This window comes from Melanaphis sacchari, unplaced genomic scaffold, assembly GCF_002803265.2.
Source record: "Melanaphis sacchari strain LSU unplaced genomic scaffold, SCAv2.0 Contig159_pilon_pilon, whole genome shotgun sequence".
NCBI lineage: Eukaryota > Metazoa > Arthropoda > Insecta > Hemiptera > Aphididae > Melanaphis > Melanaphis sacchari.
The window spans coordinates 152,138-171,235 of record NW_020270721.1 but is presented as its reverse complement, the minus strand read 5'-3'; the positions used below and the strand labels follow the sequence as shown (position 1 = coordinate 171,235).

Below are 19,098 nucleotides of genomic sequence, written 5' to 3'. Positions count from 1 at the left end.
GTTATAATAGTCACTGCTCGACGTGGATTCTGACGCCGCGCATTAGATTTTTTCACATCGGTGCAGTGGTTATAACTTAAAAATAAACCTCTCCCGAGAGGTTTGTACTAAAGTGTTTTCACAGTACCTACTCTCCTGACGGTGAAAAAATAATTAAACCGATAACCCGTGCAGCGTTAGTGCAGCAGGAGTGGCTCGTCCGCTTCTTTATCGTCTAGATGCGATTGCTGCCGTCTACGCTTTTTGTAGTCTATAGAGGTGGTAAGCCTAGTGCTAGCCAACATACCTATAATCTGCGCAATCTGTTGTGGTGTGGAGAGGGGCGATGTGGAGGATAAAAATATACTCGATAGTGCATAATTACTTTTTTTTTATTTGGTAGGTACCTACTAACGCGTATGTATATATAAGTAAATAGTTGTTAGTGTTATAAGTTATAACTTATAACTATTGTACTATTTAGCCAGAGGTCGTACCTATTCTGTGTGTTTGTGTGTGTGTGTGTGTGTGTATGTGTACCGCATTTCTGTATTTCTGCACTCTTTTGGCGTGTAATGTGGTAAAAAGATATCTTATTTATAAATGCACTGTTTCAGAACATTTTGAATTCTGATTAAAATAAAGTAAACTTGATTTGTGTGTGTGTGTGTGTGTTTTTTTCTCTATTAAATACATTTTAGGAATTTGAAAATCAAAATAGTTATTAAAGAAAATCGTTCACCTATATGAGGTGTAAGGAGGGGTTAGCCGTAAAAACCAGACAAATACACTTATTGAGACTTTTCATTTTTCAAGATAACTAATACCTAACACTACTTATAGATTGATTTTCAAAAAAAAAATCATGAGTACTTACGTATTTACGATTTTAATATTGAAGTCCATGAAAGATACTGGCCACATACAATATATGAATACTATTTCTGTTGGTTCGTCAATGTTCTATTATTGGTAGGTACCTACATTTCGTAAAAACGTTATGAACTTTATCCAGAATTGATTTTTTTTATTTTTCCACATAACTACCTATCATTTTATCATTTTTTCCTCGAAAAAATTCATCATAAATTATAATCACGAAAATTTGCACTTAAATTTAATTTAGTTTTTAATTTTAACACCATATACTTATTACTTATAAGTTTATTTAACTGAAAATTAATTTAAATGATTAGCATTAAGTGAAAAATATATTTTATAGCGTTTAATAACATTTTAATTACATTGGATACTCAAATTATTTATCATCGAAACAATTTAATTTTCTTTACTAAATTAGTACTAAAACTTGAAAAGATAGTTACTTAAAATAAATATATATATATATAGTATATATTATATACAATAGTTCTCCCCACGTGTAGAAATTTAAATAATTATAAATCATAATTAATAATAATTGTTATATTATATTAATCAATTTAATAATGTTTATAAATTAATTACTTTATATACCAGTTCATGTTTCCTATGAAGCATAATTACATATTTATATCTGTATATGACTGTATATTATCTACATTTAAAAGATAACATTGACATTTGTCATTTAATGATTATTACATGGAGACTACAAGTATAATTTTTTTTAATAATTTACAATTCAAATTTTGACTTTTGTTAAAATCAAGAAACATTGCATAATATTTTGTATTCGCTGTTAAACATTTTTAAAATATTCAATTTGTATACCTTAGATTTGAAAAGTTAATATAATAAAATTGCTTTTATTAACATTTCGTTCTGAAACTAACAAATTTAAAATTATCTAATTACACCTTATTTTTTACAGAAATTTTTTAGTTTAAATTTAAACAAAATTAGGTATTTACAATTTTAAACAAATAATCACAAATTCAGCTAATTTGTTGTAATTTAAAAATATTATTCATGGCAATTAGAAGTATTTTATTATATTTTATATCTTCACACTTATGTACAATGACATTTATACAAATTTTTTGGCAAAAACTGATTCAGCTATCATATTCCTAATAGTAAAATAAATTATTTTAGTAAAAATTTATACCTATATCACAAAATATACTTAAAGTAATATAAATAGACTGCTAGCTGATAGATAGCCTCTGCTTAGAATCGTTTTTTATTTGTAATATTGAATTCAAATTTAACACATACGTTAGGTACAATACTAGTGACTTTAGGGTCGACGGGCAGGGGCGGCCTGCGCGATAGCCCAGGGCGGCAATTTTTGTTTAATTCTCATGGGCGGCATTTTAGCTAAAACTTTCGCAATTTTATAATTGTATTAATATTATTAGTATATTTATATCTATGTGTTATGTAAAGACTATTTTATACTTTATTTTATGTTTATGACGAAAATATTATGACTATGAAAATAAATGTTTTTAGATAAACCAATATTATTGCATAATTTGTATCATATGATTATTTAATTTTTTTATTTATTTAGTTTTAATAGGGCGGCAAAATAGCTCACGCCGGTTCTGAGTGACTTACAGTATTTACACAGTGATGAAGTTAATTCAACAGCTTATACTGTTTATGAGAGTGATCAATTACTTAATAGTTAATACTAATACTATTAATACTATTTAAATATATTACTTAATATTATTCCCTCTTTTATAATTTGTTTTTAAATTATGTCTTAATATCACCTTTTTGTAAAGCGACTAAAATATCTTTACGATGATAATAGCTATAAGTAAAATGTCAATGTTCAATTGTTAACTTTCAACTGTGAAATGGCATTTAAAAATATAATAATTATATGGATTATGAATTGCGTGTTAGTTATTTTATATGTGTACATTATTATCGATAAATAATTTATCCATTTTTGACCAATAACTAACGATTATATATTCAATATTATAAATAATTATTTTATAAAATATGTTAATACGAAAAAAAACATTATTACCCATGTATAATATTGTATACTTTATAGTTGACTGTTTTCCAAGTTCTAGTAGATAGGTACTCTGAAAAATAATGAAAATTATTTGAAAATAAATCATCATTATACGTTCTTATATTTAATTCATTAAAATATTAACTTCAGGTGCTCATCAAAATGCATGTGATTTTATTTTAGATGTTTTATTAAGTTATAGTAAAACAAACATGTAAGAAATTTTATAAGTTAAGTTAGGTGTTAAAATAAAAATTATCGTTAATGTTAACTAAAAAATAATTTAAAATGTTCGTGATTATGATGAATTTTGGAGTGCCATCGAGTTTTTCCTGGCATCTACTTTCCTCTGATTTCCGATAATTTTACAAACGACAGTCACACACTTTCCATAGATAGGAAATCTTTGAAGTGTTATTTTAATATTGTACCATATTTACCAACAAATAAATTTATATTTCTGAATCAAGGGTTCAGAATATCTGTAGGCTTGATAATGATCAGGACCAAAGCAATTGAACTGCGAGTTTTTAAGAAACTACGTACACTCTTCAATTAATTTAATCGTGATTGGATGGGCGTGAGAGGTCAAGAGGGATTTATTAATAAACTTGTATTATTTTTAAAATTTCAACATGCATTTTCATAACAATAATAGTAATAATAGCCTTGTTTTGTAAACCTTAATATAGATTCCAAACTGTTTGGGATAATAAGCTAGTTTTCTATTATATGCATGTAATAAACGATTTGAAATAATTACAGTCAGCCAAAATGCTAAATATTAGTTTAGTTCTATGTTTTTTAAAGAAATATATCTGTTGTACTATATGATTCTTATGTCTTTTATTTTATAGTATCCCCTTCCAGTGTAAGATAATTTAATAAATGATCATTATAAATTATAATTAATGAAAAATGTAGGTACCTATTATTATTTTTTAGAAGTAGGTATATTTAAAATGGTATTAGCTGTATTTATATTCGGAAATTAATAAATGTTGTAAACATACCAAAGGTATTTTCAAGTTCTCGTTCATCTTTATAGTTGGAAAATATTTTGTAGATTCTCGTAATGTGATTTTATTCCTAAATAAACTTAAAAATACTGGTATAATGGTGCGTGTACATTATACATAGTAAACAATTTAAGATGTAAATTAAATGTCGAGATCCTTGAAATTAGTATGTAGAATGATTGTTAATATCTCAACAAAATTATAAATATCTATGATAAATTGATAATTGTTTTGATCAATGAATTAAATAGATATTGAATTAATATTTATTTTTTATCAGTAATATATAAGGTTTAATGATTATTGAATCATATTATTTCCTGTTCTTTTACATGAGAAAAATTCATAAATCTAACATTGTAACGTTTTTAAAGATAGTTGTTGAAGGAAATTTATTTGTGATATTGGTAAAATTATACATTTTTATTTAACTAATTGTGTTTATATTAAACATTTTTTTCGATTAGCGATTTCCGTGGTTTAGATAATAGTCCCATTTCCAAACCCTAAAACTAAAAAATATCAAACTTAACTGTATATACAATTCTATATACCATCTAATATCATAAATAAGATCAATTCCATATATTGATAAAGTAATTTAATTATAATTTACTTATAATAATAGGTATATAATAAATGACTAACAACTGTTTTATATTAGTTGTCAATTGAATGCTAAAACTGAATTATTTTCATATGTTTACTTGGAGTATTTATGTAGATTACCTATTAGTTATTCAAGTATAATTAGGTACTAATTAAATCCATACATTAATGTATATGACTGTTTTTAGTTCTAGATAATAAAACATAACAATTTTTTTTAATTAATTTACATTCCGATAATTAAATTATAGTGATTGACATCTACCTACTTATTGTCTAAAAGTCCAGCTGTTACAATTTTCTTACTAAATGGTAGAGCATAAAATACCGACTATTATATAATAACTGTTGAATTTATAGCTAATGAGAGTTAATTAAACTCTTGACGATTTTCAAATAATATTTATCTTAAGGTATACTCTTTTAATGCATATAAAAATGTATTAAAATTTCAAGTAGTATATTAAATTATATATAGAAATGTATAATATTTTTACTCAGTGTTCCTTTCTTTTTAGAGTTAGAGAAATTCATATCCAATTCATTATCTTTAAATTGAACTTTAAAAAGCACTGGTATATAAATATATTTTTTGAAATACATAATATTCAAGTCTTAGGGATGGATGGCATTTTGAAACTAGTAGTTGACTGTGAAGGAATGGTAAGATATTTCCCATAAAATTATATAAACAGATGTTTACTTTGCTTTGAGTTAAATAAAATATGACAACCTTATATTTATTTTAAGAATAAAAAAATTTATTAAACGGTAATCAAATGTTAAACTGTTATAAGATTTTTGTATGCTAAAATAAAAAAAATTAAAAAAATAGTACCTACTTAAAAGTTTAAGAATAACTTAGTCTGTATATAAGTAAAAGTGAAACAAAAAATTTGAGATATCAACTATTCTTATTATTATTTAGTTTTTTTTTAATCATTTAAATAGATCAAATAATAATAACTATTTAATCAAATCAAATCATAATTTTAAACTGTGTCAAAAAATTTGAAATGTCATACAATATATTGAATAAATTATTCTTTTAGTTAGATATATAAAAATATATTAATACAATTTGTTAGTATAAGCGTTAAAGTTAAAATTTTAATAAAATTAAATTCTACGAAATTAATAAGTAGTTTGTAAATTATTTTTTAGTTTAATATAATATACAAGTTGTTTATTTTCAAAATCCGAGGTTTAAATATGTTAATAAAATTCTTCTTTTAACATTATTTAATAATTAAAACATCAATAAAGATTTTAGTTATTTTCACTTGAAATTTGTACATACCTATATAATATAATATTTTACTATACGTAATAAAATGTTTAATATATTCAGATTAATTTTGAGCTATTATACATTGCAAAACAAGTTACTATAATTTTAACATAAATATAAAATAAAATAAACTTTATAACATAGGTTGACAGACTGTTTTTGCTCAGAATCGTTTTTCGTTAACAATGATTTATCATTGAATTGAAATTTAACATATCTATTACAGACTACAGTGACTTAATAAATTATGAAGGTACACCTATTAAACATTAAATCAGATAACTACTTGCCCATTTTTTTTTTAATACTTTGATCTACTGCTGAATTAAGTGTTCATGTGAGTGTATAAGTTTATATCGAAATTAAGTAATGAATATTGGTCGCAGGCACACACATAAATTTATATTTAAATACTCTCAATAATTGCCTTAAAATTTATTGTTTTTTACGGACTGTAATTTCATAAGTAATGCATATTTATATTTGAATTATAAGTATTTTAACTATTTAAAAATGTTATAGGTATTATCTAAACATTAAGTAAAACATTTTAATATGAATTAGTTGTGCGTAATAATGAGATTCGTAAATATACTCGTATAATATTATATAAAAAAGAAAATTGTGAATGAAACAACAATTAAAAGGTTGAATGCTATAAATATAAAACAACAATATTGTTCATAAAATATATAACTTTTTTAGTGTATTTCAAACTTTTGCTATTTGACCTTAATTCTAATATGTAGATATATTTGAATTTTAATGAATTGCGTACTTCTATTGGTTTTTTTTTTTAATTTTGATTAAGATATACGCATTATTAATATAAGTTTATACACACAGATGTATTAAAAATTACTCAGAAACTTTCAAATTTAAAATGCTAATACAATTGTGTAGTGAATATTATAAATACATTAATTTAATTTATATATAGGTAAGTGTTATTTTAAAAATATAAAGAACACAATTCGATTAAAATGTATTATTAATGAACACAATGAATGTTTGGAAACAATACAAAATCGACTTAGGTGCCTAACCTACTGGTGAATATAGTAATAATAATTATAATAATATAAATAATAATAATAAAAATTTATACATCGAAATTATCAAAAATTAAAAATATAATAATATATGACTATGATCCGTTTCGTGTATCTTGAAGACATTGTTGTTTTATGTTGATCGTATGCACACTTGGCATCTACTGATGCGAGTGCGACTGTCATCCTTCTTCAACGTTTGTCTCTTAGGGCTGGTGAACTGTTCATCAATTTCAATGGTTGCCATCCAGAAACTCATAGTGTTGGCGAAATAATGGCACGTTCCTCGCGCCCCGTTACACTCGATAAACGGAGTAGCTCTAAAATCTTCCAGACAAGAACCAGGACTGGCCAACGATTGACCGCCACCTTCCGCACCTGCGGCCGTGTGCTGAAAAAAATATAGTATAAAACAATTTCTATTGTAACAGGTTTAAATAATAATGATGGAAAAATGTAACGAAAAGTGAAAAAATACCAAAGCTACCTATGTACCTACTATCTACTTAAAATTACTAAAATAAAAAAAAAGAACAATTAAAGGCAAAGTCGCACAGTATTATTTGACGATTTTTGTAGGTGATTAAATGATTGATCAGACTGTGTGATAGTTCAGTAAAACTCAGCGAAAAAGTCCTCCGGGGAGGGGGGAATTAATAGCAATAAGTCCAGTATTTTGAGGAATAGTTAACTTCGATAAAAGTAGTTAATCGTCCAAATACAGTTAGTTTTTATGCTGTGTATAATAAATGTTAACTTCATTACTAGTTAATTTTTGCTAATCATTGTTGATAATATTTGATTCTATAAAAGCTTTAATTAAATTAAAGTAAGTTTAAAAAAAAAATAATAATAGAGAGTCATTTTTTTTAAATATCAGACTAATAATATTATGTTATGATATACTATTATTTATTAATCAATTCAGTTATATGAATGAGCATTAAAAATAATAATAATATTAAAAATTGAAAAAATATTGTGATTTCATATATTTTATTTTTTTTTATGTTGTAAAAACATTAAAAAAAACAATTTCTTTGGTAAAAAACTGAAAACTTTAAATATTTATGAATTGTACAAAAAAGCCAAAATAATCGTATTTTCAAATTCATAAAATGTCTAAAAAAAATACTGATACTTATAAATGTTTAAACCTATATGGCTATTCATTTTTTGATTATCTATAAAAAACGACTCCAATTATTATGTGTATTAAATGTTACTTAAAATTTGTCAATTATTTAATTGTTGAAATCTTTTCAAAAATGAGCATGTAATTTGTTTTACACTGAAGACCGAGTTTTTCAAAATTATCAAAACTTTTATAGCACATGTTTAACTTTTTACATTATCAGTAAATTACTATTTCGATATAGATTACAAACTGAACTTAAGATTAAATATATTTTTGAAATAGATGAATAAATTATTACATCACATTTTTTTGATTTATCATCTAGGATAATATTACCATGCATTCATCTTTTCTAATAAAATATTTTACTTCTGAGTTACTTAAATGTAAGTATAATGTATATTTTTCACTTTTCAAAAAGCTAATGAAATTTTTTAATTTTTTAATTTTATTTTGCTTGCTTGTTTTACTACGTACGTTTCGTAATACAGTATAAAATCTACCCGATTCAGTTGAAACTTACCATCACAAAACTGTATCCAATCCATAAACCTTCCCAACCATTGGGACAGTCAGGAATTTTTGACGCCTGACTGTGCACGGCAATAACGTTAGTAGGAGCTTCACATACAACACACCTAAGAACACATTGCAATAGAAAGATAATAATAAAAAAATTGATTATTACTGGTTAGCTATTTTTTAATGTCGATGATGGTTTTTACCTAGAAATATATTTTTGAATATCGTTCTCTTCAACTGGCATCATTGGTAACGGTGCATTGGTACTGAGCCAATACGATTTGTCGTTTCTACTAGCGTAGTTGCATACGTTATTAAAGTCGCAGAACAAGAATGGCATGGTGGAGAACTTTCGGATACAAGAACCAGCAAATCCTGAAAACGATCAAAATTTTTAATCTTGACATTTCTGAGTATGAATTATAATTACTATATACGAGTTGTACCTAATAAGTAATAAGTAATAACCTAAGTATGTATTTATTATTGAATCATCACAAATTTCAGTTGTACAGTGTACACATATCAATAAGTTGCTTTAATTTAAAAAAAAAAATAAATAAATAAATAATTAATCAATCAACTGAATATTTTAAACAAACATTTTTTTTGGCCCGACATATTTAAAGTTGTGTATTTATGTTGTTAAAAAATTCGTAAAAAATAAATATTTTAGTCAATAAAAATTATTTTGCCTCAGCATAGGTAACATTCTCCTCTTTTTTTTTATAGAAACTTAATGATCTTAGTATTATTAGACTATCTACCAAAATGATTTAATATTCTATAAAATAATTGAAAAATGCACAAAGGCTTAGAGTTTTTATTGATTATTTTTATATATCTTGGGGAAAAAGAAAACTTTCTATAATATAATACTATTAATGAAAACTTTAAAAATAATGACAATGATTACTTTCAAATAAATATGTAAATTTACCTAAATCTTGATTGTGTGATTTTTCGTTTCCTTCTATGTATAACAAACTAAATCCATCCCAGAGTTTTGCGTGATTTGGTTCGCATTGAGGTATTGAAGAACTCTGACTATGTTTGACCAACAATATTCCTGTTGAATAATTTGGTTCTGATTCACAAGATTTACCAGCAGGTCCATCGTTTCCTCGTTGACCTGGGGGTCCCTGGATACATATTTATAAGATTAGTAAATTTTATATTATTTATAATATATATTATATATGCAATATGCATGTGTATTAAATTAGTAAGATTTTTCTTTGGTTTCCAATATCTTCATTTAGTGTTAAGAATTTTCAACCATTCATGGACTTTTTAAATATCTTTCGGAAAAAACCAATCATTATTTTTATAATGTTTATTTATAGTTAAATTCTATAGTTTTTTCTTTAGAACTAATAATATATTTGAGCTGAATTAAAAAAAAAAAAATTGTTAATAAAATCAACTAAATAAAAACTGCTTAACTAAATGTTTTACTAATATTTTATAGGTCATTTAATAATATTACGGTGGTTATTAGCTTACTAATGATTCATTAAATGTTAATTGATTGTTTAACAGTTTAACGTAAATGACTAATATATTTGTATACTTATTTATATTTAATAAATACGTAATATATAATATTATGTATTTTTTTGTTTTTGTTTTTTCATAGCTTTCACGAAAAAAGTTTCTATATAAGTATATAGTTTAATTTATCAAACGTTTTCATATTTTATTTAATATCTATGTATTTTCGAATTCACATAGTATGTAAAAAATAAATTGTATACTTATTAACTATTGTAAATTATATCATAGTTCATAACCCACTTGTAAACCTGGAAGACCTTCTATTCCTGGTTCACCCTTTTCGCCTTCTGGACCAGGAGGACCAACAGGTCCATTCAAACCAGGGAAACCTACATTTTAAAGTAAAATGAAAACATAGTATAATTTTGTTCAATAATTTAGAAAAAGTATCAATTCATTATGTTTTTACCTATTTCTCCTTTTAATCCATCTAAACCAGGTAAGCCGTCAACTCCACGGTCTCCCTTTTCACCTGGCCAACCAACAGGTCCTAAAAAAAATTATCTAGATAACACTTTATATAACAGTATAATTTTAAGTTTAAATCATAAATATTATTGTTACTTAAAAATTTCAAAATATTTAATTGTATGAGATATTTAAAGTTTTAAATACCAGGTAATCCTCGTTCTCCTTTTGCTCCTGGTGGAGGTGCTAAACCGGGTTCACCTTTATCACCCTTGGCTCCAGAGATTCCAGGCATACCTTAACATAAATAAAATCAATAAATTTAATAATCGTTATTATGTTAACAAACATTTAAGACATAATTATTGTTTTTTTATGTAAATATTTTGTTGTTAAATTATGAGTAACAACTAACATGTATTAATTATTTAATTTTTAATTTGTTTAACGAACCTATTTTTCCTGGAATTCCAGCTATTCCTTTGTCTCCTGGCAAACCTTGTACACCTTGTAATCCTTCAAGCCCTTAAGTATAAAAATATACCAGTTCAGTTATGTGAAAATTAAAAATACTATTAAATAATAATTAATGTAATAAGTAATTGGGATGATGATAACTGGTAATTGATAAAGAATATTAAATAGTTACAGGAACACAATGTCAGATGAGGTGAATGATTCTTCTACGGATTTTGCTTGTTCCTATTTATTAATTTATATCATTTAAAATAAGTTTTTATACATTATTTGTTTACCTTGATAACCTCTATCTCCCTTATCTCCTTTAGCTCCAGGAAAACCTGGTTCTCCTAAATTTAAAAAAATTAAATTTATCGTTATTGATTATTTCTATATAAAGTTTATACTAATTTTAAATCTTATACAATAATTACCTGCAAATCCTACATCACCCTTATCTCCTTTTTCGCCATACGGAGCAGGGTTTCCTGGTTCTCCTTTTAATCCTATATTTACAATAATATTTGTATTATTAATTATTATTAATACGTATTTTAAACTATTATTTTAGGTAATTAATTTAGGAGAATCATCAATTTTATTAGTTACCCATTAATCCTGGTGGACCATCTTTGCCTGGTGCGCCTGGATATCCATCTGATCCCGGAGGTCCAGGGAAACCTGAAAAAAATTATATTGATTAAATATGGTAAAAAAGTATATATATTAATTTATATAAACTTTTTATTTTTTCGATTTTAAGAATTAAAATATAGTATTTACTGAAATAATTAATTAAGTTAATGCAAAAATAAATTATTTAAAATAAAATAGTTGTAATTTAAAATGTAAATATCATTTCAATGAAATTAAAAAGTAAATTTATAAATATTGTAGATATTTTTTGTTATTGTTGTTGTTTTTTTTTTAATAGATCATCATAGTAATAAAATATATATTGTACAACATAATATTAATTCATTTTATTCTTAAATAATAAATATTATCATATACCTGGTGGTCCAATTGCTCCAACATCACCTGGTGAACCGGGGAAATGAAAATGTTAAAAAGTCCATTAAATTAAAGGTCAATTTTACATTTAAATGTTAAGATTCATCATAATATTCAAAAGTTATTTCAAATTAATTACTTATATATTCTAGTAATAATTTGAAATAATTTTTAAATAAATGGAACTAAATTTAAGTTATATTAATATAATATAAATATACATACACCCATTGGTCCAACAGGACCAGGTAATCCTGGTAATCCTGGTAATCCTTTGTCACCTGAAATAATAATACAATATTTAATATAATGGTTTAATATATTGTTTATCGTTTCTAGTAACATCTAAAAACAATGCTTAATTTATTATTTGCTAGTATTTTTTTGATTATTTAAATAAAATTAATAACATAATTTTACACGAGTTTCTACAACACGTTATAATAATTTGGTTTGGTTACAAAAATAAGCATAAATTAAATTTTTAAATACTTTACCTTTCTCTCCTATTAAGCCAGGTAATCCATCTCTGCCATGTTTACCCAATAATCCTAACATAAAAAAAAAATTATCACGACTAGTTTACAATAGATTAAAAGCGTATCATTAACAAAAATAATAACTTTAAAATTTAAAAAATAATTTATTCAAAATATTATTGTTTCGAGTACTTAGTATTAATTTACCTGGTAACCCCTTTTCTCCTTTTATTGTTGTTCCCGGGATGCCTGGCAGTCCTTGAGGTCCAACATTACCTAAAATATAATTGAAAAATAGAATCATTTTTTTTAATATTTTTTGCTAGTGAAATGCTATTCGGTATTATTATTAACCTTTTTCGCCTCTTGGACCTGAAGGACCTGGATAACCAGTTACACCTGGTAATCCCGTGTCACCTTTTTCTCCTTCAATACCAGGTGGTCCACTGAGTCCTGAACAATAAAATAATTAACAATATTTTTGTTAAAAATAAAGTTGACTTCATTCATTTAAAATATTAAAGCAAACAATATTGACATAAAAATGGTTATTAATTAAATTTACTGTTGTAGGATAAAAAGTATTCTTACCGGGAGGTCCCATTGCACCAGGTATTCCTGGGTAACCTGGTGGTCCTGGTTCACCTTTATCTCCTTTAATATCAACTGCAGGACCTGGTAATCCTCGGTCACCTAAAATTAACCATACGAAATTAAAATTAAAAAATTAATAATATCGATCTATTTGATGATACTCGAAATTAAAATCAAAATATATTATGTTAAATTACCTTTATCTCCCATAGCTCCCTTTAGTCCAATTGGTCCAATTAATCCTAGACAAGTAAATCAAACAATTAATATTTATGCGTGTAATTATGATTGTATTATCACTAATTATTAAAATCAAATTAAAGATTAAATATTTTTATTGAAAGTTGTTAAATAGTAATTTTTTAAGTAACATACAGTTATCATACCAAATAGATGGTTCAAATATTTATTAAAATAAATGAATATATAATTTTTAAATAAGTAATCTTAAATATATTTTCTAATGCAATTTTTTTTATTACAATATTGATTTAATCAGAAATCGAATACCTGGTAAGCCTCTTTCTCCTTTCTCTCCATCTAATCCTGGTATTCCGGAGAACCCAATATCACCCTTTTCACCTTCTTGTCCAGGAATTCCTGGATAACTAAAAAGTTATAAATCTTTTTACTTTGTTTATGATAAATAGTTTATTATAAAACTTTAAAGCCATAATTAACTTATGCATATAATAATTTTTTATACATACCCTGTATTGCCTTTCATTCCATCTATGCCATCCATTCCCGGAGGTCCTGGTGTTCCTGGGACGCCTCGAGGTCCCTTTTAAGAACAAATAATTCTAGTGTCAATAATTATTCTATATATAATTATAAAATATTCATATTTTTTAAAATTTATTATTTGATAATATAACTTAGAACAGTTTATTTATCAATAGAATAATCAATCTTAATTTCATAAAGTTTTAATAAATTATTAATCTCATATAATAATAATCGTCATGTATACTTACCGTGTCTCCTTTCATTCCTGGAACACCAGCAACTCCAGCAACTCCCTTTTCACCATCATTTCCAGGTCTACCGTCGTATCCAGGTATACCGGGTTCTCCCTAAATGATACATTTACTGCGTCAAGTTTTATAGATATATATGTAGTGTAATAACGATATGATAAAAGTTAACAATGTAAAACATAGGTTTTTACGCCATTTGAATCCAAAATATTTTTTAGTAATTAATTTTGTATTATTAGAAATTTAGTAAATCATAACTATATTTAAGTTTGTAAAAAAAACATATATTCTGACTAATATAATGTCGCGATTATTATAAAAAAATATGCATATACATTAATTTAATATTTTTAGTATTTACTTCCAATAAAATTTAAATGTATGCATCATTATACTGACTGGGGTATGAATATATTATGTGATAATATTCATTGGTTATCTCTGTGCTATAATATTAAAATTATTATGTAAATTTACCTTTTGTCCTGCCCATCCTTGTAATCCAATTCCTGGGAATCCCATGTCTCCTTTCAATCCAGGTAAACCTGTAAATTTAATTTATAATATAATTACTATTGTAAAATGTAAAAACCGAATACTATGTAAATAATAAAATAAATATTATATTGAAATGTAGTGGTTAGAAGTTAGACTAAATTTTACATTTTTCTTCTATTAAATTTAATATTTGTTAATGAAAGTCTATACAATTATATGTTATGAACATTTAAATTATAAAATAATCATAATATTATAATCTAAATGAATTTTATATTTATTAATTAAAATGAAGGACATATTATGTAAAGAACTTTTGAAATTAAAATAGAATAACATATTTAACACTTATAACTTATGTTTAGATTAATTTGTATACAATTTTATGAAATTATTTTGTCTTGTAACAGTAAAAGTTAATAATATTTAATAATGAACTATTGTTATATGTATTATTTGATATTGAAAGTTTTCATGATAAAAACATGTTTATTGAACCCACACTTAAAAGAAAATATTGAAATTAATACATATGTATAGTAGTAGAGAGTTCTTATATTAACATCGAATAATGAAATTTATTTTTGAAGCAACATTGTATTTTTCATTTTAATAACATAAATTTTAAAATCATGCAATAGTATTTATATTTTATAACATTTTAATATTTATTTTTCAAATTAGATGTGATTTAATTATGTTTTCATCATAAAAGTTAACCGAATTCAAATAAACAACAGTCACAATAATAATAACACTTCATTAACTGTTTTGATTCTTCATTTTTTTTTTTTTACATACCATATTAGTTTCTAATAATTTATATGTACCTATTGCTTCAAAGTTCTAATTATTCAAAACGGAAATATTACAAATCAGTGTAATACGTTTTCTTTTTTGAGTACCTATCTATAAAATTTCGCGTATTACCGGAATAACGGAAAACATGAACTATAAGCTAAAATAAATAATATCCTACAATATTTAACATATTTAAATCTCAAATTGAATACTCTAAACATGTAGGTGTTTTAGTGGTTTTACATTAAGGGTATTGAAATTGATGCGTTCATGATACAGAAACTCGATTAACAGGAAAACCTCTTATGACTTGAAAAATAATCGCGTATCTACCAATTGATAATTTTATTGATTTTATCAATTATAAGATTTTTCCACTGATAGTATTGAATTTAAATGTAAAAAAAATCACATTCATAGATTGTAATAACCATCTATGTATCTTTAATTTTGTAATTTAATTTAATGTATTGGTATAAAAATTAAAAAATATATATTTATATTTTAATTGTGTTCACAATAACTAGATCACTCAATATATTTCTAATAAGTGGTTATTTTTGATCTGAATAACTAAGTTGGGTAGTATAACTATGAGCTTTCATTAGTGTATAGTTAAGCAAAAATATCAACAACTTAAACAATTGTTTGATGAGATATGAGTTTTTTCGAATACTTTAGACAATAATCACATTTTTTGTAATGTGTGCTATAAAATTAATTACATACATAACAATAATATATCATACTTCAATATTTGGTTAAACATTAGACACTCAGAAATAGGCAATGGCCAAAAATAGTATTTAGATATTTTAAGTTTTTGAAATTTATTTACCATCAATTCCTGGTAGTCCTTGTGGTCCTCTAAGACCGGATTCACCAGGCTCTCCTTTTTGTCCTTTTTCTGAAACTGGACCGGGTTCTCCTTTTAATCCCTAGGTATGTTAAAAATGAACATAAAAAATTAAAATATCAAAATATACTAAACTAATATTATAAATAACGTATTATACATCTAAAACTTTTAGAAAAATATCTATTTCTAGCATTTTAATTAATTAACTATATACAATATTTTTTTGTCATTTGATTAAAAAAAAATCAGAATTTACCGGTAATCCTACAGGACCTCGTTCGCCAATAGGACCTGGTAAACCACGTAATCCCGTTTCACCCGGAGGTCCAGGGAAACCTATATCACCCTTTTCACCTGCAATTTACAATAATAATAATTGAAAACTATAAATAGTATAATTAAAATTTTATGAAAAAATTGAAAGAAAAATGTCAGTTTTAAATTTATGGTTTTTAACTTATAATAATTATAAATATGATTTTTTATTTAAATAATTCTATAAATGTTACATGAAAGTGTAACAGAAATCGAATTAAACGGAACCTAAAATAATAACATAAAAATATTTCCTGTTTTTTTTTTAAATATCTAGCGTATTTAATTTTTTTTTAAAGAACATAAAAATAAAATAATTCATTATTAATTCAAATTATACCTCTATATCCTTGTGGTCCTGGCAAACCATCTTCTCCTGGTGGTCCACTGATTCCAGGTAATCCAATATCCCCTTTATCGCCCTTTTCTCCTATAAATTTAAGTTTATTTAGTATAAATTATATAATTTTAAACTTATCAGTTAGTTCAATTACAAACTAATATGAAACAATCTAATTGAGTAAAACATGTTATAAAAAAATAAACTTTTAATCAGTTGCAAATTTTATACCTGGCATTCCATCGATTCCAGGTTTTCCAACCGCTCCTGTAAAAAAAAAAAAAATGAAAATGGTTTATATTAATAATTAAAATTTTCAACACGACTAAAGTAAATTATTAATTGTTATAAAAATGATTTAATGAAAACAAATTCATATAGTTATAAATTACAACTTATTTTTACTTTTAATTTTTTTTTTTTTTGATTATAAATATTTATGTTAAAATCTAAACTCAAAAAATAATTTCTATACCTATTATTTTAGGTATAAAAATTGATGAATAAGACAGGACAGAATCAAAATAGATTTGCTATAAATTTCACAGTTTTTGCACATTTCTCTCAAAAATAATTGTGTAGTCGCAAAAACTACTAAAACTATTTGTATTAGATGGTCTTATTTTTTATATAATTACACAAATTCTGGTTTAGATTAGCCAAGATATTTTTTAAGCCATATCGGATTAATTTAATAAATATAAAAATATGTACTTAACAACATTTGATAAACGATTATAAATAAATCTACCTAAAATTAAAAATAAGATTAATAATATGTATTATATATAAGTATTAGTTAGAATACTAATGCAAATTAAATGATTGAGTGAGCATATATGATTGTATTTACCTGGTAATCCTCTGAATCCTGAAAAACCTTTTGGACCTTCCGGACCTGTGGGTCCAGTATCACCTAAAATTAAATCCATTTAGTTTTAAGTAATTAATCGAAAATATGATGAAATGCTAGTTAAATTAAGTTATTATAATTATTGATAAAATTAATTTTTTTATTTCAGAAGTAAATTTACCTTTTGGCCCGGGAAATCCTTGCAGTCCTGGTCTACCTGGTTCACCTGGTAATCCAGGTTCACCTAACAAAAGAAAATTATATTTATAAATAATTTCATGTAATTTCAGAAAAAAATATTATCATGAATAGATCATGGTCTTTCATGCATATATTATGATGTTATGATGTTTTTTATTATTCAATTAATCTCTTATTTTCGATTCTCATATACCTATTTAAAATATTAATTCATAATATAATAGTAATTATATTTCGCTGGTTTATCTATTTTTAAGTTTTAATTATCCCTTTTAAAATATTTAAAGTTAGTACTATATTGATTGGTTCACCAGTTAATTATTAAAGTGTATCGATAAATAATAAATAAAAAATATAACATTATTGACCCTCAACAGTTTTTACATTTTAAAACACATATATAACATAACATGATTTAGGTATATTGTTCTAGATATTGTATACGTTAATAGAGTTAATAGAATAGTGCTCATAATAATATTGATAATTGTAAGCATTTATTTTGCACGTAAATATTCACTATTTGATTGTAAATATTTGCTATTCATTAAGCAAAAATTATTTATTGTTTACTAGCTATTCTAAACAATAATATTTTTTATTTGTTATATGTATTAATCAAACTATTACCTTTTGGACCATCTGCGCCGGGTAAGCCATCATTACCGGGTGGTCCACTTGGTCCAATCGGGCCTGTTGAATAGAAATTAAACATATTTTATTATAAAGGATATTTATTTAATTTTAAGATATTATGATATTAATCACCAGGTTCTCCCTTAGGTCCTGTTTGTCCTGGTAATCCTTCTAAACCAATTTCACCTGAATAGAAATACACCAAAAAAAATGAATTTAAAAATAATATTAATTTCAATTATACATACGATACAAATCATCAAACGATTAAATTAAAATTTAATTATGTAATATGATATTACCTTGCATTCCTTTTTCTCCGGGTAATCCAGGAGTGCCTATAATATAAGAAAAACGCATATTTATAAATTATATGTCATCTGAAATAATGTAGTAAAATATTTGAATTATTATCAACATACCTGGTTCACCAGAGACTCCTGGTCTTCCAAACGGTCCTTGAAGACCTGATCAAAGTTAAATAATTTATTAGTATAGTTTATACTTTATATAAATATTATATAAAAAAAAACAGTCATCGAAAATCTTTATTTGTTATTTAAATACTAAT

The 19,098-nt window shown here is 24.5% G+C and overlaps 1 protein-coding gene and 1 long non-coding RNA gene across 2 annotated transcripts in view; both read right to left on the bottom strand.

Moving 5' to 3' along the window:
• Positions 1-831: 831 nt before the first annotated feature.
• Positions 832-3,406, bottom strand: LOC112592171. The gene is made up of 3 exons (XR_003114546.1): positions 3,343-3,406; positions 2,912-2,972; positions 832-959 (listed from the first exon to the last, which is right to left on the bottom strand). It is a non-coding gene; the product is annotated as an uncharacterized LOC112592171 (long non-coding RNA).
• A 3,354-nt stretch (positions 3,407-6,760) lies between these two features.
• Positions 6,761-19,098, bottom strand: part of LOC112592174 (collagen alpha-1(IV) chain) — a 35,463-nt gene continuing 23,125 nt past the window's right edge. The window contains exons 38-69 of the mRNA XM_025336177.1: positions 18,950-18,994; positions 18,830-18,865; positions 18,660-18,713; positions 18,522-18,584; positions 17,872-17,934; positions 17,691-17,753; positions 17,069-17,104; positions 16,838-16,927; positions 16,439-16,536; positions 16,162-16,261; positions 14,502-14,569; positions 14,022-14,120; positions 13,755-13,828; positions 13,555-13,652; positions 13,242-13,286; positions 13,042-13,143; positions 12,805-12,903; positions 12,658-12,726; positions 12,469-12,522; positions 12,197-12,252; positions 11,972-12,014; positions 11,567-11,638; positions 11,392-11,463; positions 11,254-11,307; positions 10,952-11,023; positions 10,706-10,795; positions 10,500-10,580; positions 10,331-10,419; positions 9,474-9,675; positions 8,737-8,908; positions 8,535-8,649; positions 6,761-7,264 (exon numbers count right to left, since the gene is read on the bottom strand). Coding sequence (XP_025191962.1) covers positions 7,007-7,264; positions 8,535-8,649; positions 8,737-8,908; positions 9,474-9,675; positions 10,331-10,419; positions 10,500-10,580; positions 10,706-10,795; positions 10,952-11,023; positions 11,254-11,307; positions 11,392-11,463; positions 11,567-11,638; positions 11,972-12,014; positions 12,197-12,252; positions 12,469-12,522; positions 12,658-12,726; positions 12,805-12,903; positions 13,042-13,143; positions 13,242-13,286; positions 13,555-13,652; positions 13,755-13,828; positions 14,022-14,120; positions 14,502-14,569; positions 16,162-16,261; positions 16,439-16,536; positions 16,838-16,927; positions 17,069-17,104; positions 17,691-17,753; positions 17,872-17,934; positions 18,522-18,584; positions 18,660-18,713; positions 18,830-18,865; positions 18,950-18,994 — 2,732 coding nt within the window. The 3' untranslated portion in view covers positions 6,761-7,006. The remainder of the gene's footprint in view (positions 7,265-8,534; positions 8,650-8,736; positions 8,909-9,473; positions 9,676-10,330; positions 10,420-10,499; positions 10,581-10,705; positions 10,796-10,951; positions 11,024-11,253; positions 11,308-11,391; positions 11,464-11,566; positions 11,639-11,971; positions 12,015-12,196; positions 12,253-12,468; positions 12,523-12,657; positions 12,727-12,804; positions 12,904-13,041; positions 13,144-13,241; positions 13,287-13,554; positions 13,653-13,754; positions 13,829-14,021; positions 14,121-14,501; positions 14,570-16,161; positions 16,262-16,438; positions 16,537-16,837; positions 16,928-17,068; positions 17,105-17,690; positions 17,754-17,871; positions 17,935-18,521; positions 18,585-18,659; positions 18,714-18,829; positions 18,866-18,949; positions 18,995-19,098) is intronic.